The sequence below is a fragment of the Platichthys flesus genome, chromosome 1, assembly GCF_949316205.1.
Source record: "Platichthys flesus chromosome 1, fPlaFle2.1, whole genome shotgun sequence".
In the NCBI taxonomy this organism is placed as follows: domain Eukaryota; kingdom Metazoa; phylum Chordata; class Actinopteri; order Pleuronectiformes; family Pleuronectidae; genus Platichthys; species Platichthys flesus.
Window position 1 is genome coordinate 23297125 of NC_084945.1, and position 25114 is coordinate 23322238.

Below are 25114 nucleotides of genomic sequence, written 5' to 3' on the forward strand. Positions count from 1 at the left end.
AAGTGTAAAGACAGAAGTTTATTGCACACCTGAGTGGTACCTGGCATTTCAACACAATGGTTGTCTGTGTGGCCAGATGCAAAGGAGGGGAGGACCAACTTTAACTTTAATTTCTGTCCATCTGCAGTTGATTCACACAATGTTTTATCCATCTGGATTATTAACAATAAATTAAACAAAAAAATGAAAATCACATTGCTGTGACTGTATTAATCAGGGGTTCTCAAAGTGGGGTCCGGGACCCCCAAGGGTCCTTGAGGGGTTCAAGGGGTCCACTTCAAAAATGAAAATAATTTGCTAATATTTCTAACTTAATTAACTTTAATCTCCTCCATACATGACATACTGATTGAATGTATGATTATTTTGGTAATGAATTTCCTACACGTCTGGTAATAAAAACTTTAAAACATAATTCTTGTCAAATGGGGTCTGTGGCTCAATTGGTGTCAGTTAAAGTCAAACTTCTGACACTTTTCTCATTTACAACTTCATCAGCCTGCTTGACAATCCCTACAGACACTGACTCAGACTAAATAAATACAGGGCTTCTTTCGACTTGACCGTGTGTGCTGACCTCTCTGACCTCTTGCTCCTAATGAGGGACCCTCCCCCCTGCTGAAAACATGTCACCCTCCTCAGCAGCAGGTCTGAGACCCAGTTAGAGAAGCACTCTGACCCATCACCCTGGACCAGATAACTTAGCTCTCCAGTGCACCTTGTCTAAATGAAGTTGATTGAAGGAGACAGGATGGTGGAGAGTGCTGCAGACACATCTCAGTGTGTGAACCAGCAGAAACACAGTAAACACACTAACACTCATTATTATGATGACGATAATCATCATTGTAGCAAAATAATCATTAAATCCACAAGTGATAAGCTGTCGTACCTGTGTGTTACTGATGGTGGAGTTATGTGAACTTTCTGTTCAGTGTGTCCTACGCTGCAGCCTTCACGGATCCACTTCCATGTGCAGGTATCCTCATGGTGGGAGTCCAGGTGTGTATCTCCTCCTACGACCAGCCGCTGTGATCCGAGCAGCTCAAGAGCTCCGAGCTCACCGCTGTGACTGAAATCCTGGCGCAGTAGAAAGTGCGGAGTTCGGTCACCACGGTGATTCCAGCGAGTCTGCTTTGACGCACTAAGACACAGGATGACAGAAAACAACCTCTGCTGCGCCCCCTACCGGTACTAATCCTAATAATACTCTCCCTCTCTGTCTCTCTTCCAATGTGTGAGACACTCAGCGAGTGTGTGTCAGAGAGAGTGAAAGTGCAACAATAGTTAAGTCTCTCTCTCTCTCTCTCTCTCTCTCTCTCTCTCTCGTGTGTGTGTGTGTGTGTGTGTGTGTGTATGGGTGTGTGTGTGTGTGTGTGTGTGTGTGTGTGTCTGCGTGTGTGTGTGTGTGTGTGTTTAGCAGTCAGGGAGTGTTTGTGGAAGAGAGAGAGTTAAAGATGAAAGAGGGGGTTGGACAGCTAGAGTTAAACAGTTTTTCAGAGCCTCGCACACACACACACAGACACACACACAGACACAGTGACTTGTTCAGATTGGAGTCACCTAAGCCGACCTAAGTTATTTAATGTATTACCTTGAGTGAGGACAATGTGGACAGCTCCAGGCAGCAGCTACGAATGTGGACACTAAAGGGACAAAATCCCAATTATATCACTATTGTCCATATTTTATAAAATCAAAGTTGGGAGGCTAACAAAGGTGACTGGAGTGAGTCCAAGTCATACGGGTGACACAAAGTTAAAGGCGTTGGTAAAAAAATCACTCAAACTTCTGAGTTTACCTTATCACATGAATCACCTGTTAGTGGGAAGCATTCCTCGCAAAAGAAGAAAAGAGATTTTTAGCATTCAAAAGGACAACAGAACAATGAACCCTAAACATTTAAGTAAATCTACTGCATGGCCTCATCCTAAGAAAAGCCACCTTCTGGAGTGGGCGTGTCAAGAGCCTAAACCCATAGAGATGCTGGGGTACTAAAGAGAGCCGAGACATTTGAAGACTATTACAACATAGGTCATTTTTATTGCCTTCATTTATTTCATGTTGTGCAGGTCTGATCCACAGTTAGAGAAAGTGCTTGTTTGAGGTGGTTCGACCAATTATCAAATTCAAAGGGGTTGCTAATTTTTTCTACTGCCACCGTGAATGTTAAGGATGTCTATTCAATACAAATACGAAAGATATAAACATTATTGTTCATCATAAAGGTTTTTCACATGATGGCTTTATAATGGCTGATGAAATTAGCCCACTGACAATAATCTCCTGGAAAGACCTGATGTAGGAAGGTAGTCTACAATGTTCTATGTAGTGGTTTTTAATCTACAACCTAAAGTCCAGGCTAAGTTCACAAAGGTACATTTAATTAAGTGGGTGCATATCACTCAACAGGGACAAAATTGGATAAGGTAAAGGCTTTTCTTTTATAATAGAAAGTGGAACATGGTTTGTTTGAAAGCCTCCTAATTTAAAAAAGTGGTCTGAATGTTCTGCATGTACAGCCTAGAGCAGCGGAGTGTAATTATATGTATAGGCTGAGATTTTTGACAAAATTAATTAACGGGAAGAGTTGGTGCATTGTTCTCTTTCGCCTCTTTGTTTCATTCAACAGAACAAAACAGATATATGTGTAGTGCAGGGGTTCAAGCAATGCCATGATGCATACAGTGTCGCACTGCAGCTCATTATAGCCATTGTCTAATTCTGGCTTGACAGTGGGTTCATTATGAATCTATCATCATTGTAAAACCTGTGTGTGTCAATATGTTTCCAAATGTGAGTGTGTGTACTAACTTATAATACAGAGGGTATTTTATATAGCGTATATGTGTGTCTGCATGTATCTGTAGACAACTGGTCCCTCACGGATCATCCTAACTGGTTTAACCCCAATGTCGTCAAACAAATCTCAAATCTCAGAATTCATTACAACGTTAAAGTGTGTTATGAACTCTGCTTCATTACATGATGAATGAACTATGGTCTCACACTGGACATCAGACGAGATATGCATTGATCTGTCACTGGACGTCTCACACAGGACAAACTATCCATCTATAAGTCACTTCAGCTGAATAAGGTCATTTTCACCAGTGCTATTATTGAAAGAGGATCAGCACTGCTGCCTAATCTGATGGTATCTTATCAACACTCATTCCTAGAATTGGCTGTTTTATTAATAAGGACATTATAATGGCCAGGGTCAAAGGTCAACTTCAGTTTGAGCGCGTATTATTCTGTAAAAAATCTCTTCTGGCCACAATTCAACACCATAGTTTAGAAACAGAAGAGGTGATTGTGACTGGTTGGCAGAGGTGTACGACCGCAAGGCAGTAATTACATTTTTATGTTAAATAAAATCCAGATTTTGAAACCAGGAAAATAAATCCAGTTTCAGGTGGTTATGTTTTTTTTTTTTTTTTGGAGGGCATGACTCACAATAAACAATGCACTCTGTTCATTCCAGGAGAAAGTAATAGTTGGTCCTGTGAGGTGGAACGAACTGGCAGCCACATCTCACTCAGGTTTATCAGAGGGGCGAGCACGTCAACACTGCAGCCTCCAAACCAGTGCTTGGGTTTATTGCTTCTCCTTCAACCAAACACAAATTGTGAAGATAATATTGCTCAGCCATCATCACTTGGTAAGTGAGTATTATTATATTATAATAAAGCTGCTCTCACACACTAACCTCCTCTATGTGAACACAGTTTATAAAACAGCTCTTATCTGTCTGCCAGCTCCTCTACCAATCTGCTCATTGGCCCGCTTTGTTCATTAATGGTCGTGCCTTCAGTGTACGTGTGTGTAGGGTTGCAAAATTCCGGGAATATTAAAAGTTGGAAACTTTCCATGGGAATTAATGGGAATATATGGGAATAACGGGAATAAACTGGACATTTTTTGGGTAATTTATACTAACTGTATTTACCTTGTCATATACAGACATTAATATAAACATTTTATTTGTCATAGGCTGATTTGAGCCCTGAGGAAACTTTAGGCACTTGACTATATGCTTCTGCATCTTAGTGTCATTCTTAACACAGGTCTTTGCATCGTATTTGCAAATGTATACAGCCTTTCCTTCTACATTGGCTGGGGCGAAATGTCTCCACACATGAGAGGCACGTGGAATTGTTCTGTAGAATAAATTGAGCAAAAATCTTGTAAAAAAACATTAATGCAATGCCAGTAGATAAATAGTGGGCAAAACAATTGGAATGGTCTTATATTTTACAATTGATGGATAAATTAATATAAATAGGCTAGATGGACAGATGAACAGTCCTCAATCAGCATGTTAATATATTTTCACCAGTAATACCATCAAAACTTTGACCAGACTAGTCCTGCACACTACAGCAGCCCTCAATAGCTCTGCTGAAGTGTGCAGGATGCTGGGAATTATCTGCACATGTGATGGAGAATTGCACAGTGTAGGGTTTAAATTCACAGAGCAGTGTGTGCTGCATTCCATACATCTTTAATATAGAGTTTTGAATGATGTTTTTATTACTCAGCGTTTAATTAGCGTATTATTTTCTTTTTTTTATTATTTCCAAAATTCCCAAGCTTAATATTCTCATGGAAAGTTTCCGCGGCCAATTAATCACTACATTGCATGAACCATGTAGACAGCAATATTTTGCAAACTACAATATTTAAAGATAGTCAAAATATCCATTCTTTGAAATTGTTGAATATTTGTTACCATACAGTAACTGAATTAAGATCTCAGGATCACAAAATCCTGATCATTATCTGGGTCTGCACCAGAAGTCAACTGTTTCCATACACATGCTTTATTATTTCCATAAGGATCTTTGCATTATATCTTAATTAATCAAATAATCAAATCAGCATGGTAACATGCTTGATTTTGCAGTGTCCATGTAAAGTATGAAAGGTTATATATATTTAATAACTTAACAAATATGTAAGGTAGAGAAATAGATCATAAGCCGAGATATTCTCATGCACCTAGATCACTGCCCTCCCTCTTTATAATGAACTAAAACAAATATTATAAACTATAATTGAGCAGTAGCTTTATGGTGGACTACTACTACTACTGCTCGCCAAGACATAAGGATTTCCTGTTGAAGTGTTTAGCTTTGTGGTTTCACACTGTCCAGACTTCTTGACTTCTTTCCAGCGATGAGACACATTGTTCTTGCGCTCTCCTTCTCTGCTTCTGCAGGCAGTCACCAGTTCACGGAGTCCTTTGAGACCAGACTCCCCCCCCCCCCCCCCCCCACGATGTTGACAGCCACAAAACAACAACATGTGTCAGCACTAAGCAATGCTGTTTATGAGAGCTGCTAAAAATACATTTGTCAAAGTGTTTTTGCACGAGATCTTCAGGGGAAACAACCTCCATATAAGCTGACTTCTGCAGTAATGCTCTCTGTACTGCATTCAGCTTTTTGTCCTCTAATTCAGATAAACTGGTTTGATGAAGAGATATGGTTTTTAGCTGTTTTGCAGGAGCAAAAAACATATTTTGTTGTGGGAAGACCTGCGAGATTATGGCCAACACATTTCCAAAAGATTGAATTTTCTAATGACAACCACCATCCAACTGAAATAGGTTGATATTGTGGTGTAGTGCTAATGTCTGAGCAAACTGCTGAAAATACTGAAATAAGGAAGGGGACCATCCAAAAGTCTGGTTTGGGTTTATCGTTTGAATTTTCTTGAGTTGTTCTTGAGTTCTTTAAGTTGATGTCTTTAACAAAACATTCACTTATTAATGGAAAAATACATTGAGAGTTACTGGTCACTGATGCTATTGAAAACTAGAAGAGTAGAAAAAGAAGAAAGAAAAACTTTTAACATACAACCTGATGTTCTTGTCTTCTTCGAGTTTAGATTCCCTCGAGCAAGGCATTGATCTCCAGTGGAGTGGATGACATTGGACAGAAGTACCTGTCAACCCCTGAGCATTTGTGCATGTGTGTGTAGCCACGTAACACTTCATCCCTCTGCGGTTACTCGTCCAGGCCGGTGCTGTGTTCTCATGCCTGACTAAATAAGGGTTAAGAAATTCTTTTCCGGTTGGTTTGAGTGAGGGCAACAGGGACAGGTGGTGAGGAACTGGTGCAGCGTCTTTGCCTTCAGGGACATTCCAGTCTGAGCTCACGCCCCCCCAGAGGACCCTGCATGGTTCCTGGACCTCTGATACGCACACAAAGCCTTGGCATCATGGGAGACCAGTGGCTGTGAGGTGTGATAATGTTCTAAGTCAAATCGCCCAAAAAAGGAACCAAAAGAGATGAAATTACAGAGTTTTGAGTTGGACTCATGTTTGGGGAACAGGAGGATTCTTGGACAGAGGGAAAAAACTGATTTGAAGCCCGATTTCTGCAGAAAAGACAATTCTTGAAGTAAAAATGACTACCCTGCTGTATTCCTTCACCAGCAAGTGGAGTCTCAGTCCATTTACTTGTCCCTGATATATTACATTAACAAAAATATGAGGTCACTGCAACCTTTGTCGTCTGACGACTGAATCAATTCATCTTTAAGTGACAGCTTGAAATAATTTGAAGAAATTCCTTACAGACAGATTTGAGATATCATTTCCAAGAGGCCAAAGACATAATCTGTGAGGCCATCGTGACCTTGAACTTTGGACACCCAAATCTAATCAGTTTATCCTTGAGTCCAAATATAGATTTGTGCCAGATTTGAAAGTATTCTCTCGAAGCATTGTTAGGATAACATCGTCACAATAATTTTTTGTGTGCTTTTTAAGGTAAAAAGCTACGTAGAATTTGGACTTTTGATGTAAAACATCTTATCAGTTCATCCTTGTGTCCAACTGAACGTTTGTACCAAATTTTGAGAGATTACCTGAAGGCCTTCTTGAGATATCGTGTTAACAAGAATGGGACGGATGGATGGACAATATAAACCCAAGTCCCTCGGCGTCGAGGCATAAAAACAATCATATGAATCATATACACAACCTGTGTTATTACAGAATCGTTTAATTCTAAGTACAATACAGAAAATAAGTGGTAAACAAGAAAACTCCTTGTCCTCGTTTGTGCGTTTCTTTTTACATCAAGCAGGAGAAAGTGAGAGATTGATTCATAACACAAGATTTGAGACAGGAAAATCATTCTAGTCTCGACAAAAGAGACACTGGTCATTTTCAGCAGATGACAGTCATGGTGAGGAGGGGTCATTCAGAAGGCTTTTAAAGTGCAGAAGATGCTCCGGGAGGACCACAATGCACAGTGAGTCCTTTATTCACTTTCTTCAAGTATGTCGCTGCACTAAGCACAGAAGAATCAGACCGTGTTTTTAGTGAAAATCTACATTCAAATCAAGACGCCTTTGTCATCGCCACTTCTTTAGACATGTTTAAAACAATCGAAGTCTTAAGGAAGAGTTTCCCACACACCGGGCACCCTAAGCTTTCAAAGATTTTAATAACTGATAAAGTCGCTAAGTGATGATGTGTTAGAGATGGCGTATTAAGAGTGAGGGCTGGAGGCCCCGGGTACAGCTATGTCCACGTGTTCATGTCTGTGTGTCTGAGTGATCTCAGAGTGAAACTTTGGTCCTCTTCACTTGGTGTCAGAGAGTTTTGCAAGGCTGGCTTGGCGGAAGGCCGCTCGGTCCCTCATCTCCAACACAGAGTCTCTCACCATCTCTGCAAACATGGAGGGCCAGAGCTTATGAAGAGCTTCGCCCTTCAGGTTTGTGTCTGATGCCCTTTGGACCAACTCCTGGAGGTACTGCTCTATCATGGTGGAGCGCTCCGACGACTCCGCTGTGCTCTCCTGTCAGGGAAGGAAAAGCAAGTCATTTATGTTGTTTTGTTCTGACCGTTGTTATAACTTTACTGTAATAACAAAAAATATCAACTTTTTCCACAAGTTTGGATGAAGAACATTTGATCTTATTGACAATGGGTCAAATGTGCACTTATCAGATTAATCATTGTTTAAATGAAGCTATTACATGTATATTAAAGTGGAAAAGTACGATATCAGTTCTTTAAGGTCAGATGATGTGTGTTCAAGATTATACATTAATGGAGTGAATGATGATAAAAGTTCTGTCTATGTTGAGACTTGAAACGACTAATCCTGGTCAAGACAATATAGCTTAGTTTTGTTTCATGTTTCCCTTGAAATTGGCCACAACTCTGGTCCTACATGCTCTGCATTAAGTAGTTTCCCCTCTTTTTCAAAAATATAGCTTCACCTTTTATCTTCATTGAAAAGTTAGAATATGTCAGCCTGAAAATGATCATCTTCTGGCACAAGCAACATCTTCCAAATATTGTACAACATAGAGAATCCTGAGAGTGGAAATTAAATCCGATTGCAACTGCATTAGCTCTGCTGATGCTTTCCATCTTAAAAAATGGCAGAGGTAGTATAATGCATACCACTCATTTAATTTATTAAAATAAAAATCTCAGATATTAAATCAACCATAGTCCCAAATCCCCTGGAATTATCGTTCCTATCGTTGTCGGAAAGATTTGAATCATTTTGGAACAAGAAGCAGTAATATCAGCTGTATTCAGTCACTGAAAGTGGGTAAGAGATTCCCAAAATTGGTGTCTGGAGTTTATTTATTTGTTTTTGTTTTGAGTGTGTAGTTTCCATTTGTCAGCCAAAGTTCAGTGGCATCGATGGAAGCTTGACTTTCAGGAAATTCACGCAGTAAGTTCGATTTTGTCTCTTTGATCCATGAGGATATAATCAAATGATTAAATACATAAAATTCACATAACAATATAGTTTGCTCAACTGAACTATTCGCATAAGGAATACTGCAGGAGAAACATAGAAATGGTTTTAACAATAAATCACAATGAGGTAGTATAGAAAGCGAAATCCTGCGACACTGGGCACTTCATTAGGAACACCTTTACACCCACTTATTCATACAATTATCCAATCATTAAAACGTGATGAGTCAGTGCAGTACATAAAATACTGCAGATAGAGGTCAGGAGCTTCACATCACACATCAGGACAGGGATATGTGAGCACAGTGGTTTTGATCGTTGCATAATTTGGGCATCTGTGGATCATAAGGTGGAGAGGGTTGTCCACTAACCAGAGGCATCAGGAGTGATGTGTGATAGAAAAAGCGTTGTATGAATTTGAGCTTGAATGGGTTAATGTCACTTGTAACTAGTAAATTGCTTTGAGATGTTAATAAGACCGTTTTTTTCGACAGGCTAATTTTCGTGTTTTACATAACTCTATATCTTGTTTACTGAGAATATTGCAAAAATGAAAAAACATCCAGTGAGTGGTGTTTCTGCAAATGGAAACACCTTGTTGATGAGAGCAGTCAGAGGAGATTGGCAAGGCTGGTGGAGCTGAAAGTCAACAGTAACTCGTTCTCTATAACTGTAGATAGCTGAAGAGCATCTCAGAATGAGCAACGTGTCGAGGCAGATGTGCTAAAACAGCAGAAGAGCAAGTCAGGAGCCGCTCCTGTCAGCCAACAACAGAAATCTGAGGCAAAACTGGACAATTGAAGATTTGAACTATGAATCTAGATTGGTTGGGCAAAATTCAGCTTTAACCCATCAACATAAACTGCCTGGTGCTAGGGTTAGGGTTAGAGGGACAGTTGAGGCTGGTTAAGATGGCACATTATTATGAACGTGTGCTTCCCTTCATGGCCATAATTTATCAATCTTCTAATGAATTCTTCCAACATGATAATGCTCCATGTCACAAAGCAGATGTCTCAAACTGGTTTTACAAACATGACAATTAATTCAGCGACCTCTGTGCCCTCCCCAGTTACCAGATGGGAATACAGCAGAATCTTTGTGGTAGAAGGAGAGATTGGCAGCTTGAATGTGCAGCTGATAAAATCCAGTTAATGATGAGATGCAGTCGTGTCAACATGGAGCAAGATCTCAGAGGAAAGTTTCCAGCATCTTGTGGAATCCATGCCACCAAGCCAAGGGAGGCCCTACCCAGTGTCAGTATGGTGTTTCTGATTAAGTGCTTTGTGAGTGTACGTGGTGTTGACAAAGTAAAATTCTGGTGGAACAGCAGCCGCGGGGAGAATACTGTTCATCAACAGTTCTTTACAGGTCCATCCATCCATTATCTATCCACATATCAGGGCTCGGATGGTGGATGTGGCCAAGTTGGGTATCCCAGACATCTCCTCCACGTTGGGAGTGCCCTGTAAACCTCCCAAGGAAGACACACAGGAGGCTGAACCACCTCAACTGTCCCCTTTCGACGCGGTGGAGCAGCGGTTCTAACCCGACCACCCTACTGATGTCTGAACTCCTCATGCTATCTCTATGGCTGAGCCAAGCAACCCTATAGAAAAGGATAATTTTGGCCGCTTATATTCACGACCTGGTCCCTATCAGCTTGTGACCATAAGCAAGGATTGAACATAGATTGCTCCTCTTCGCCATTACAGTCCAATCCAATGACTGCATTACTGCTGACACTGAACCAATCCATCTGTCCATCTAGTGCGACATCATGTCCTCACTCCTGAACCGGACTGTGATTTGTTGTACGAACTAACTCTAGAATTTGTAGAGCACAATTTTGGTTGATGCGCCAATCGAACTTGTAACTTAAATCTGTTTCAAGGGTTGTTGCAGTCTCTCAAACCACAGGGGTGGTGTGATTAACACAGGACTGACCTCAGGGCTCTCTGCACTGCAGTCTCTGCTGGGGTAGTTGAACAGCGCTCTGCTCAGGCCTTCTCCCAGGAGCTTCCCGTTGTCTCGCAGATCCTCCGGACTGAGCCCCGGCCGCCGCCCTCGCCCCTCCAACAGGAACTGCAGCTGACGCTTCCTTGATGTAGATGAGGAGAGACCGGAAAGATTAGTGAATCAGACACAGAAGAGACACACAGACACCTGGGAGGAAACAGTGGCAGCAAGTCAGTAACAACAAAATAATAAAGGTTTGTTCTTGTGTCCATCAAATAACACTCTCACTTTAGGGTCAATTCTTCCAAAAAAGATGACAGCAATCAAACTTTGACCGGATAAATATAAATCATTTTTCCTCAGAAAACATTTCTATGTTGGTCTTTTAATTGCAGGAGCAGGATGTGAACACTTAAAGCAGTAGTGTCATCTCCTGTGATACACTACTGCACCAACATGTTCCACAGGCCGGTGCCAAGATGCTGAAATAGTCTCTCTGGAGGAGGCTGCAGGCAAACATTCCATATGGGATAAGACAGTTTGTAAAGTAGGTGTGTGTGTGTGAGAGAGAGAGAGAGAGAGAGAGAGAGAGAGAGAGAGAGAAAGAGAGAGAGAGAGAGAGAGAGAGAGAGAGGCTCACACATTACACTGACTATCAAGGTGAAATGCGCTTATGCAAAGCAGAACCCTGTGTGTATATGTGTGTGTGTGTGTTGTAACACTTCACAATGTCTGATGCAAACCCTGGGACTTGTCTTCCCTGTGGCTTTGAGCCAAGACTTAACATGATATGTCACTTGCTGACTGAGCATTGCAGACAAAGAGCCAATGAGGTCTATTTAAAGGTCCTGTGCAATATAGTGGCCTTTTGTATAATATGATGTTATAAGCACCATGCGCATTGAGCGATACAGTGGGAGCATTCAGTAAAAAAGATCTTGTGATGTCTTCTCTTCAGTGGGGACGGATGACATTTGAGATAGAAGTAAACATTAGCTCTTCTCATTGACATCATGTGAACAAGGTCAAGACATCAACTGAAGTAGAAAATATTTCTATAATGAAAATCCCCTCCACCAAAGAGATCATGTTTTCATCTGTGTTATTTTTTTTATATCTGCAAATAAACTGAAACCAGAGAACAAAGTCTGCAGCAGGAAGGTTTTATAGGAGTAAGACTTCAAATCTAACAGCATTTAGTGAGACAAATGGATATAATTGACTTTCAGGGAGGTAATTCTGCATGCAGCAAACTGTGATTAAGATTTCAACACTGATGAAAATAATCCTTAGCCTTGGGCTGTTTGTGTATTATCTATTCATAACACAGTGTCAATGAATCAGGGTGAGATACAGTCAGGAATAAGATGTCCATGTGTTCACAAGTTCATTTTCAACATGATTCTGACAGTAAGCGAGGACACTGAAGCTCAGACACTGCTGTACTTTTCAACAATAAGTGGTGAGAGGGTTTAATGAATTGTGTTTATATTCCATGGAGCATGCACAATCTTTCAGTAAACTTATACAAAATAGTAAAATATTTTTGTCTTTTTCTAAGATGCGCTCTTGTGCGTGACAAATTCAGTGGATTTTTTTGCTTCGTGAGGATGTTTTTCATTGACCGACAGTGACAGCTCTCAATAGTTTTTGGCTGGGGAGAGAGAGGAATGTTTGTGTAGAAGTGCCAAATACCCACCCTTACCCTGATTCTCCTGGCTCATCAGTGCCAGGCTCCGTTTCGCTTTCTCACACACACAAACGTATACGCACAGGCATGCACATGCATGCACAGTAGCATACGCACTCATAAGCTGTAACTCTTTATGAATCCCCACATTCTTTAAATATTTAACGCGAATACACACAGCCCAGGACCCAGCACTCACCTGTCATTAAATTGTGGTTAATGTTACATAATGCTTTAGAGTCTCCGATCAAGTTCTCACCTGGACTCCTCCAGTAGCAGCAGGAGCCGATAACGCGGCGTTTCCGTGGCTGCTATGTGACCCAAGGTTCCAAACACACGCTCAGCAGCGATCACATCATTCATGGTCACCTGAGGCAGACACACACATGGATTAAGAGGCAAACTCCTCAGATGGGTCATTCCAAAACCTAATGGCTCCTAGTTTAAGTTTGGAAACAGTAGAATATTATAATGCCATTTTGAGAGAAACACTTTCTGACTTAGATGAAACATTCAGTGTCATTCTTTATGTATACTGCCAGTTAGCCAAGTGGCAAGCAATGGACACAGCATGAGTGTCTGTCAGACTGCAGATAGCAAAATCCCCCTACCAGAAGTGCTAAAGCTAACACACCATATTTAAATGGTTTAATCCAAACAAAAACTTAAGTGTGATAAAGAAAATTTGCCATTCCAGGGGAGGTGCTGTGTCCAACTATTAATTGGCCGAGACCACTTGCCAGGCAGTCCAATAAGAACCCTGGAATAATTCAGCACATAAACTCCTATAATTTAACTAATGATATATAGCATGCTAATTAATCATAAAAAAAAAAGTGCTGTGACAAATGAGCATACTTTCAAATCATTCCTTGAACCTCTACATTTGCATTTAAAACATTTTTGCTTCAATTAAACATATTAAACAATCAAGACAGCTTTATGTAAGACATGTCAAAATAAATGTAACATCTATAATTAAGAGTGAAATTCATAGCTATATTTGTTTCCAGCATGCCAGCAGGAGGCCTGAAGAAATGATCCATCTGCTCCTCACCTCCTGGCCATTTATCTTCAGCAGGTTAAGGTGGTGGAGGCGGTAGATGACGAAGGAACGCCACAGAGCCAGACCGACCACGGGGTTTCCCTCCGGGTGAATGGTCAGCTGATCCAGACGCCTCACCTGAGCCAGGGCTGCCAGCTGCGCCAGGCGGCTGATGTTGGTTTCCAGGAAGATCAGGTGCTGTGGCGGAAGCAACCAGTCAGTTTTCGGAGGAGCAGAACAGCAGTATATAGTTCTCTTTGTTTTTATTGTCTGAGTTGATCATGGTACAGACTGTCACAGTGAATCGTTAAAGTCATGGATGCTGCTGAACAACTGTGAGGGGCTTTGGAAAATGTCCACTTAATTGCATGTTACATATAATTCCAAATTCTTTCACTACTACTTCTAGTTGTGGGATAAATGATATTTAGTGTGTGAGAGGTGAAAATAAAAAAGCACACGAATTCCGGGGGAATTTTAACATCATGCCATGGGTAATTCTATGTGACTGGTGCCCTCACCGATAGATTGGGGAACTTGACCCTTATACGTGGCAGTGTCGGTACGATGGCGTCAAGGCTGATGTAGCGGAAGGTTATTACGGTGACAGCACCGGCGGTCTGAACTCCCCATCCCCTCTCCAGGGCCTCCAGGGCTCCAAGTCCAAACAAACGCAGGGTGTCTCCATCCAGCTCCACTAGGTGACAGTCAGATAGGGACAAGCTCTGAACGCTGCTGCTCCCTGATTCAACAAGCCTGCAGAACACACACAAAGAAGAATATTTAATTCAAAAATAACTGCATAACTGTGGTCTAGTCAATGTCCTATTTGTGTTGCTTAACTGATTCCTTTTCTAAAGTGCCCTTCATTGATAAGAGAGTCGCGAGAGTTGATAATCTTGGCGAGTCTCAAGGAGACATAAACTCCTCGGCCGGGCCCATGTGCTCAGCCTTCTGGGTCTGCTGACACTCAGAGGACTTCTCAGCATAGCAGGGCATCAGATGGCTACTGGCTGTGCAGTACCCAACGCTGATCATTTTGGTCTCAGACTGCCAACTAACTAATCACCCCTATTCATATTTCACACCCTTCCAATCTCGCTGCAACAGAAAGCCATAGTGGTTAGACGACTAATCCTTTGATTGCAGAACTCTAATCCGAAATTCTTGTTGAGACCAATCTTTATAAAGTATGTGTGTGAGTGGCGTAGTCGGAGACGGAATTCTGAGTCCGGGACAGAGAGAGAAAGGTGCATACCTCCACCAGGGCCCAACCTTAAATCATAAAATGCACCAAATTCCACACACTCAGACTGAAGGGTTTAGCGTGGAACAACTATCAATTCACAGAAAAAATGAAATTCCTGCATTTCAAAACTTACCTCAGTAAAAAGAGGTAAAGAACTGTTTTTGTGCCTCTGAATAATAAATGACTATACATGACATCATTAGATGATTAATATTGAAGCATCAGTGTATAAGCAGCATGTTACTGTTTTAGTTACTGGTGGCTGAGCTGGTCTGAACTACTTTTGCAGGGACACCAGATAACGCACATTGACCAATGAGCTGTAATTTAACAGCTGGTATTAAATATTCAAGTTCAAAGTAACTAATATGTAAGAATGTAATACATGAGTTGGTCCAAACATGATGGTCCAAATGTGGTTTTATCCCATTTTATTATAAAGCAGCAAACCCTCCCAACTGAGAAGCAAAAGAGTTTGGTACGTCAGATTCAGGTGATTGTCTTGTCTTTAACACCTGTAACTTTGAAATGTTTGAGCAGAAGGAACGTGACACAACACTGACATCTGGGTTTTGGTTGATGATAATTGGCCTCAAGTCAGTTTACTTATTCAATCATGTGTAAAAGACAGGTAAATGGTCCTGAGCCTCAGGAGATGGAAGAGTGAAGGACCACAAAGCTTTTTTGCGAGTGTGTGTGTGTTTGTGTTTGTGTGTGTGTGTGTGTGTTTGTGTTTTGTCGTAAGCAAAAGTCAATAACTCCTTGAGGCCGTAGTGCGTTTTGTTGTGTACTGTCAAGATTAATTTGTGCTCGTTTTGATTTGTAACATTTCCCCCGAAGATTATTTAAAACTGACTGAACTCTGAGGCACAAAGTAATCTTGTCAGTACACAACAACACATCATCCAGAATAACCATGTGATAAAGCCTGAATCAATCTAAACGGACCAGTGACTGACAGGGAAAGTCCCACACAGTCTTAGTATTTGTATCTAGACACACGTTACCTAAAGTGATGCACCATGTATTCAAGGCTAATGTCAAAGGCTGATCACAACTGACTGCACGGATCCCATGGATATATTAAAATAACTGGACACACCGTGGCAGAGTCTTCCCTGCTGTCATTTTTTTCCAAAGGTCACCCTCTGAGCTCCAACTAAAAATCCTCTTAAAGTCCAGATTGCCTTTTTCTCCATAGACTAAAAACAGTCTATGGGGAAAGGACAACTTAAAAAACACACAAATCCAATGATCCCAAAGGTTCAAGGCTTCACTACCACTGTCTAACACTGATACCAGTATTGACACATATCTTATCAGTCAACAGAATAGTAAGCGCTTGAGCAATGACCACAGCTACAAAAGTAGATACACAGATACATGATTGAAGATAGATCCAGATAATGAAATGTGCATTTCAACGGAAACAAAAATGACTAAGAGAATGGAAACCAAACCAAGAAATGTTTCCTGTTACGAGCAAACGCGTGGACAGAAACATGGTACTTGGCTGAAACTAGAGGAGGAGGCATCAGGCACTGAAAGGAAATTAACTCGTCAGGATATGCCACTCCTCCGAGATGTGGAACTGGCAAAGGGATTGGGAGCCGTGCAGGACATGGAGGGTAACATGTAGTTAAGTCACATAAAGAATGGGAGTAACTTCTGCTTGCCTGGAAATGGGCCATCAACACGCTCTGCACAGTGTCGCACATTGTTCTCAGTAATCACAACTGAAAAGCTGCCAGGTGGCCCTGCATACCCTCCTGACAAGAACCCATTAACAAACACTGAGAGAAGAAGTGAACACGTGGGGAAGACAGGGCAAAGGTTCTGTCACATTACATGGATCCTGCTGCGGCCTATTGGTGTCAGGATGTTATTCAATTAGAGATCCCTCACCTAATCCTACAGCCCTTAAGGATTGCTGCCTGCCTATATGTCGCCCATGAAAAAGAGGTCGGCCATCTTTCGACAATTTAGTAATAGCCTTAATACTCCATGGTGGTGATGTGTATGAAACATTACTCACTGAGCTGAAACAGAATTTCATAATTTCTGCATTAAAAAGTGAAATGGTTCAACTGATACAGATGTAATATTATCGTACAATCAGCATACAAGAGGGCAGCAAAATAAACCGGAATCATAAGATAAACAATGGAACCAATTCAGTGATACGAGATCAAATGAAACTTCAAACTGGGGATTTAAACTTAATACCAAGACAAATAAAGTATAAACTCAAAATTAGAGAGGATGAGCGGATGTTAAGAAGGGATTTCAAAGAGGTTGCTGACTCGGGTAGATCCAGAGCTTTGGGGCCATGACAGCAAAAAGCTGTATTGTAAGTGGAGCTGTGAAAAATAACGCGTTAACGCTCTAATGCATTCAGACGGCAGCTGCTATTCAAACAAACAAACAACATGGATAATTCTGATGAACCTGAGAACCTTCTGGACGGGAAGATCGTTTTCGAAAAAACAAAGATCGAACATTCAATAAAACCAAGGTGATATGTACACTCTGTGGGAAGACGTTATCGTTTCACAGTAGTAATACTATACCTCAAGTACCACCGCAACACGAAGCATGCGTTGGTCGGCGAGGGGTGTTCAAGTGCAATGCGCCAAACCAGCTTCACTCGCAGGACACATTGGGCAAAAGAAGCAGTCAGCTTTACTGTCAGAGAATGTGAACAAGTTAGTTTGCCTCACCAACTGGCTAAAGAACGACTAGCTAAGAGGACCTTTAGAGGCATTAGATTGTGTCATGGTGTGGTTAATGGTTGTTTGACAAAAAATATTAAAAAAATCAACCATCCAGTAAAAAAAATGGCTAAGAAGCTCAAATAATTTCTGTTTAATTTAAAAAGGAAAGAAAAAAGTTTTATTCAACCAAACAATGGCTAAGAAGCCCGAATTCTGTTTAGGATGAAAATTCTATTAATGTTCCATATGGAATAGCAAAGAGAACTGATAAAGAACTGCTGAGTTGCAGAACCATTGTTTTGTTTATTTATGATTATTAAAAGAAAACATGTTAAATATATATATCCGTCTTTTGTCATAAATTGTTTGTTTTCACAAAAATATACAGAGAAATCTGTAATTAATCCATAGAAACCTGTGATTAATTTGATTAAAAATTTGAATCATTTCACAGCCCTAATTGTAAGTAGTGAGCATTGCAAATTGACCAGCCTGTTGCTGTTAATGTGTGTTTCTGAAGTACATGGTTTCTGAAGCCGCTGTTCTCCATCTCAAGCACAACCCTCCGTTAAATGAATGAATGAAAACTGCAAAGCCCTCTCCATCTCCCCACACAGTGACCATCTTCCCTCAATACAACAAAGGAATAAACTTGGGCCTGAAACACGGTCAAAGTTAGGCAATGACACAAGCTTAATGTTCTATACTTCTCTGTAGGATGACAGTGATTTTGTCATGGTTCCCTTTTTTCTTATTTGAATGTATCACCAAACTGAAGCTGCTAATGGTTAACACAGCTATCATCAAATATTTCCGTAATACACAGCCACCCAATTAATCCCATCTACCCAAGTGGGAACCCGCCATGACATCACCCATTTGTGTTGATCGTGTTGAAGCCACAAGTTTGGCATTGTGGCCAGTGCCATCTGGATTTTATGAATCTACAAGTAACAATATTGTTGAGCAGGGGATGAGAGCTCAAGGACACTCCATGCATGCACCCATTGGACGGTATTGTCTGTCAATCACATGGTATCCGCACCCTAATGCATACTTTAATTTATCGACTCGTTATTGAGACCATGAACTCCTTAAGAAAATTTTATAAATCAAATATGAAGAAGGGTCATTTCCTTATAGACTTCTATAGAAACTGGTTTCTCTTTCACCCCCTGCCCCTGCTGGCCATTTGAGTGAATACAGATTTCCTGCATTTCCAAATTAGTTTTGCTTTGGGGGCTTGAGACTACATCTATATGCAATGAGGCACCAACATTTTTAAAGCACAATTAGCAAAGCTCAACCACTCATGTAATACAGTATGTATATCGGTTCTTGTCTAAAGAGGCCTAGGAGATAGTGACAAACATCACTTTGAGTCTGTGCCCTGAAAATAAGCTGATTCATGTTAACTAACTTTTGAGGCAGCGATGTTGGGTCAATGTGTGAAAAGTTGTCAGATTTGCAATAAACCTTGTATCGTTCTAACAGAAATACAAAAAAACATATCACACTGATCCATTCACAGTTTTTTTTCATGTCATGTCAACTTTTACCTTTTACTGCATCTCTTCGTCTTTTCACATCACTGGCCAGTTTTTAAAGGCTACATTTCTGAGACTATTATAGAAATTATAAATGAAAGTTTACAGCAGCAGTAGATTCCATCAAGATCCATGTTTGTCCCAGGCCTCTTTAAAAATGATTCATCAAATAATTTACCACTTCATATTTACATTACATCCAACCATACTCCAGCAAAACTTGTTTGAAACAACAAGCACTTAAAGAATTCCCAGAACGTGACAATAACCAGATAATTCAGACTTTTCTAAATGTGTTTTACTCATAAGTTGTCTCTCAGAGTTTCAAGGGCAATCCCCAGTTTGCTACTCAGAGAAAAACCCACAGACATGCTGTACATTCACACGAGTGCCAAGAAGCTGCTGTCTTCCCCTGCTTCCCACTGAGCAGATCCAGATGTTTGGATGGGTCGGGGTCTGCCCCTGACCTGTCTGCGAAACCAAGAATCTGTGGAGATTCTGAAGTAGCAGGATTTTGGATGACCGATAACAAACCATACTCTGTCTCTTCCGGGTGCGAAAGAATACACATCCTCCCGCTGTAAGTATTTTCCTGAGGGTTCACACCCCCGTCGACCTGATACGGGATGTCACGCAACAGACAGCGAAGAGTGTTGATACACAGGCTTCACAAACAGAGACAAGGTCATCCATCATCTGTCCCTCCTTGCTCTACACGGGGGAGGATGATGTAATACTTCAACAGATATCTGAGTAACACTGGGCTACACTGTGTAGGCGTTACAACCTTTCTATAAACCCAAACAATGTAGAATGAAACAGGCTTTCAATCTACCACCTACTGTACATATTAAGACATTATGAAGGTGTTATCCTTCCTTTAACCTTTCAGTCACAAGTCCAGATTTTATTTTTTTCCTTTGTAAAGCCCTTTTCATAAAGCACCAGCAACCATGAATAAATTCCAAAGTTATAAGTGTGTGGGATTCTGAATTGTCTGAGTCATCTTCATCACAACAACCTGTTAGACCACACAGAGTCTAAACAGACCACATGAAATTATAATAGACGCTGTACAGGAGCAGGATACAATACTACTAAAAGTGATGCACTAGAATTCGTATGAATTGCATGTAATCGTGAGTCAGGCGGCGGGGGGGGGGGGGTAGGAAGGAAAACCTAATATCAGTCCTTGACACAGCCCCCGCTTTCATCTCCACCCTCCCCCTCATCATCATATTCTCTGAAGGGAAGGTATATCAGAGCTCTATACTCATATTAGACTCAGCACAGACTGATGATACACAGGGCTTCCAACATCACTTTAGAAACAGTAGGTAGGGGAGAACAGACTTTAGACAGAGTTTTTCCACAGATCTCATAGAGCTCAAGTGAAGCGGCTCTGGTGTAAGTACAGGTGTCACTGCTTTGCTCAAGATGCGTTTGATGAACCAGCTGCTGCAGGGATCACATCTATAATTTGGATGATCTCTCTAAATGCCCTGTCTGTCTATCTGCCAGTTGAAAAAATTAAGAAAAGAAGGGATAGTCCAACTGCGAGAAAAGTTGCATAATCAAAATAAATACACAAGGACAAGAAGGTCAGGTAAGGAGGAGCTAACCAACAGCTTGGATTATTGGTGGAGCCATGTACAGTGCAGGGTTTTCCCTATTATAATAAGAAAACTATGTTCTCTACTGCTCTGAGGTGAGGTGTTGTGTTATATTTCAGGGCCAATCAATTATGTGTCCATTCATTACAACGGATTTAGACAATGTACCAGTGTAACTCGGGTATTTTACAGATATTATTTTCCGACAGAAACTCTGGAAAAAGCAGGTCATTGGGTCTGTACAGATTGCCTTTCTGATAGGACATTGTCAGGGTCAGAGGTCAACAACAGGAACATTTCCTGAACATTCAGGTGAGGAGTGGTGGCCGGCTAAAGCAGGGAGGAAGAAGGACATGGCATACTGTGGAAATCCCTGTGTATTTGTTTACAACACATTGCAGACGGTGGGAGACGAAGCTACTGACTCATCCGTAATTATTAATTTGGGGTTGACAACAAAACTACAAGAATTTGGAAGCATCTGCAGAATCAACGAAAGAGTCTAAAGCCACATATAGGCAGGCAGCAATCCTTAAATAGTCTACCAGTTTTGAGTCCATCTATAGTGAGTCTTTCAGAGCTAATGAGTCTTATAGGTATTTAATTTGATCAAAAACATATGATGAGCTCAGAAAGACTGAGATTTTTAGAAGGAGCCAAATGCTGTTACATTTTCAGATGTCTATCGAATGAGAGTAGATCAGTTCAAATCCATTCACAACTCTCCACCTCAGTAGCCACAGCATCTAAGTCGTCCAGAAAATGTGGAGCCCTCACATCATGAGTTTACTGAATGAGAAAAAAATTGCAATACATAAATAACACTGGTGAATAGTTTTGTGGGATGACAGTGTGGGACGATATTTCTACATGTGTGAAAGTGAGAGGCTCTGATCTAACAAACAGAGATGTATGACTCTTGCAAGGATGAAAGAGAATTGCACAAAACAGTATTAAATTTGCTCAACTGAAACCAATTGTTTCCTAAGGAAGGTGTCAAAATGGTTTATGGCCAGGAGGCATACCTCATGTGTCAATGACAGCACTGTAGACCTGTATTGTAACACAGTTTCTTATGTGGTGATTTTTGTCTTACTTGGGATCTCGCGGGCTGTTTGGACGGCTGTTGGTGCGCAGTCTGGTCTCCGTTCCCCCTAACGGCCGCTCTGATCCTGACCCTGGACTTACTCGTCTACAGAGAAAAATAACATAAACTTCACCAAAAGAGCAAACAACTCATTCCAGAACCATTTCAGTTGGAAATGGAAAAAGAACACCTGAAATCTGAACACAACATACATCACTCTTATTTTCACAGGTTCCCATCTCAGGGAATCCGTGCACAGCGTGCAGCTCTACCATTAAATAAGTGAGTGACTACAGGAAACTGTAGTGAGTCAGAGGACCCCAGCTGAGTAGACGGTCCTTCATATGTTTCCCAGGACACATATGTGTTCACACAGCTAAAAGAATTTGGCTACATTCATCTCAGACCACCTCAGAGTGCTCATTTGGGTGCGTTCACACATGTACTTATAACTGTTTATCTTGACAGAAGTCTGAACTGGGTGTGATGAAGCCCATTAACAAACACGTATTTGAACAGTGGCTTGAAAAATTTAAAGGAGCAAACACATTCAAATGGAGATTCTCATTTGTCACATGTCTGACAGCAAATATTTAAGATAAAACTAAGATATGTCAGAGGCCCAGTAAGGCTGTATCTAGGCACAGTGGTCCTCTGAGCTAAATGCTAAGAGCTTACTGTTTACCATGATCCAGTACTACACCACAACCAATAACAGGTACAGGGAAACAACAATTCACTGTGCAACATAAACATGAAGTGACACCAAGCACTGGTATCTGTCATGTGTTGTGTACCTTGGCTCGTCTGGAGAGGGCTCCTGTGCAAGACCATTTGTCTGGGCGGGGCTGTGGGCGGGGCTGTTCTCTGGACTCACTTCTTCTTTTGCTCCTTGTGCTGGTGGCAGCTCCAGGCAGGCCCTGACACCCTCCCACTGCTGCGCTGCATTACGGATCGCCAGACGCCGCTTCTCCTAGATGAGCGTAACACAAACACACACACAAGCTGAGGACAGAGATGGTTTCAAGAAACAGTTATCCAGGGCAGAACACAGAGGGGATAAACTAAGCTAATGGAACCTGTCTCTTTAGATTTGGTCACAGCTAAAGCTATTCCTCCTGCACTGCATCTGGTTTTAATTTGGCAGATATCAGCACCCATTAGTCTGATCTGATATTGTGCATGAATGTGTACCACAGCATTTTATTTTAACTATGATTTCCTGCAAGGAAGAAAATGTCTCTACCTCTGCTGTCCTTTTCTCGCCATGCTGCAGTTTCACTATGCTTTCTTATGGAATGTGCCACTCCCCGATGCAGGGGTGAGTCAGTATCTGTTCATAGTGAATCCTCTGCCCTCATGAACCCTTGGCTGCAGCATTCAATATGACATTTTCTCTACACCAGGGATTAGCAAGGAGTTCGGTTACAGAAAGACAATCCAATCTGCAGGGACCACCTCTCAGCAAAAGACAACCATGCAGGGCAGACACAGCAGGAACACACATCAATATTCAAACATGCAGACACACAACCCCCCCCCCCACACACACACAGGCATTACCCTTAAATAGACGCCGTCAATATCTTTGAACATATTGAAGAAATAAAGGATAATTACGAGCCATTTACCGACACAGTACCACTGTGCACTATAGACTCTTTAACTTTATACATTCACAATTTCCCAGATGGTTTTATGTCATGTAGATAGATTGGAAAGGTTCAAAGTTCATGACAGCATATGAAATGTGTATTCAAGGTCCTGTAAATCAGTACTGTGAAAACAAATTCTTACCATGACCTAATATTTTCTCATCAAATGTTTTATGATGGAAAAGCTGAGCAAAAAAAATGTGCAGATTAGAATGTACCATCATGAAGCCAAGGAGGTTGCTTATTGTCCAAGTATTTAAACAACCCTACTTCAGATTTGCCACCCTCATTATCTCAAGTTATATGGATTTGAGCAGGTTCATGAAAAAATTAAAATTTCATGTGAACATGTGGTGCTGCATCTGATGCTGTCACTAACCTGTCATAATCACTGAAAGGGTCACATGGAGGCAAAGAAAGACGGCTGAGGATTATCTGCATGATTTTAATTTAAATTAGATCGTGCTATTTGTAAGTAGTAGTAGTAGTTGTGGATAAAATATGATTAAATATTATTGAATTGTTTTTAAATTGTATTAGACTTTTAAAAATCCTCCTTCCTCTAGTGACCACTGGCTTACTTAACCATGAAAGCCACAGTGATAATGGCTTCTTGCTGAAATGTGTGTTGAATTTAAATTACATACATTTAGCTGATGGTTAAAATAAGCACACACAAAACCTGTGTGATTTGGCCCTTCACAGGACACTTGTTAATCTAGGGTCTGATGTACAGGCCATCTTTGCTTATTTTCTGTAAACTTAAACTCAAAATCCCGGCAGACTAAGACAACAAGAAGAGATCAGAACAGAGAGGTACCTTATGAATGGTCTGCTTGTGATTCTCCCTCTTCTTCTCCTCCTCTTTCCGAGCATGCACACTAGCCATTCGCCGATCCTCGTCCTGAAACAGAGAGCCAGTGCAATCAGAGTGCCGCTCCATTCAGGAGTTATTCTGAATTACTCATGAGAAGGGGGAACCGCAAAAGACGCCGTCAGAGAGACTGCTCCCTGTGTGTGGAGGATAGGAGAGAATTCTCACAGTGGCCTGCAGCATCACACAGGATTATCTGTCTGATTTTCAGTCTCGGATCATCTGAGCCCAGCTGTTAGGGGAAAGCCAAAACTCCCAGAATGCAATGCTGCCAACACAATCTGATTGTGCCAGCGGAGACGACGCTTCAGCCTGATCAATACAGACCACATGCAAACCTCACTCGAGTAAAGGACTGATGTCAGCTGGTGGGGGGGGGGGGGGGGGGGGTGAAAGATCGACATGAGTTTAAATAATTTCATGAGGAGGACTGGTTCTAATGGGAAACATGACAAGAGTGTATCCGCAAAATCGATCAATTGATAACGGTGAGGGCTTGATATCAGCAATAACAATTTCCATGTTTGGGTAGCTGCCACAAAGTTCATTAGACTGTATATAAGGTGCAATATGTCCATTTCAATAATACAATTAAAACATGATTTATTTCCTATCAAATGTATTTATAGGATGGTAGATTCCCTGTTTGTTGTCTTTGATAAAGAAGCTCTGTGTGCTATTCGAAATTGCATCTACAGGTAAATGATACAATCAAATAGGATGAAATGATTAATTAGTTTTAATCAATTTCATAAAATTAAATTACTATAAGCCACCTGATAATATCTTTGTCAGTTCCAGTTTGCTGTATGTGCGTTGTTTTAACTTGCTCTTTTTATTGTTGTAAATAATTCAAATGCTGCTGGCAAATATAAATCCCTGAAGGAGACAGAAGAAAGGCATTCACTTTTCTACCACAAAGCACAACAGTACCATTGTAT

General features: G+C 41.1%; 1 protein-coding gene across 1 annotated transcript in view; it reads right to left on the reverse strand.

Moving 5' to 3' along the window:
• Nucleotides 1–7016: 7016 nt before the first annotated feature.
• Nucleotides 7017–25114, reverse strand: part of LOC133954789 (leucine-rich repeat-containing protein 49) — a 38484-nt gene continuing 20386 nt past the window's right edge. Inside the window, exons 9-16 of the mRNA XM_062389281.1 lie at nucleotides 24120–24203; nucleotides 22442–22617; nucleotides 21654–21749; nucleotides 13956–14190; nucleotides 13447–13632; nucleotides 12649–12758; nucleotides 10688–10841; nucleotides 7017–7817 (exon numbers count right to left, since the gene is read on the reverse strand). Coding sequence (XP_062245265.1) covers nucleotides 7602–7817; nucleotides 10688–10841; nucleotides 12649–12758; nucleotides 13447–13632; nucleotides 13956–14190; nucleotides 21654–21749; nucleotides 22442–22617; nucleotides 24120–24203 — 1257 coding nt within the window. The 3' untranslated portion in view covers nucleotides 7017–7601. The remainder of the gene's footprint in view (nucleotides 7818–10687; nucleotides 10842–12648; nucleotides 12759–13446; nucleotides 13633–13955; nucleotides 14191–21653; nucleotides 21750–22441; nucleotides 22618–24119; nucleotides 24204–25114) is intronic.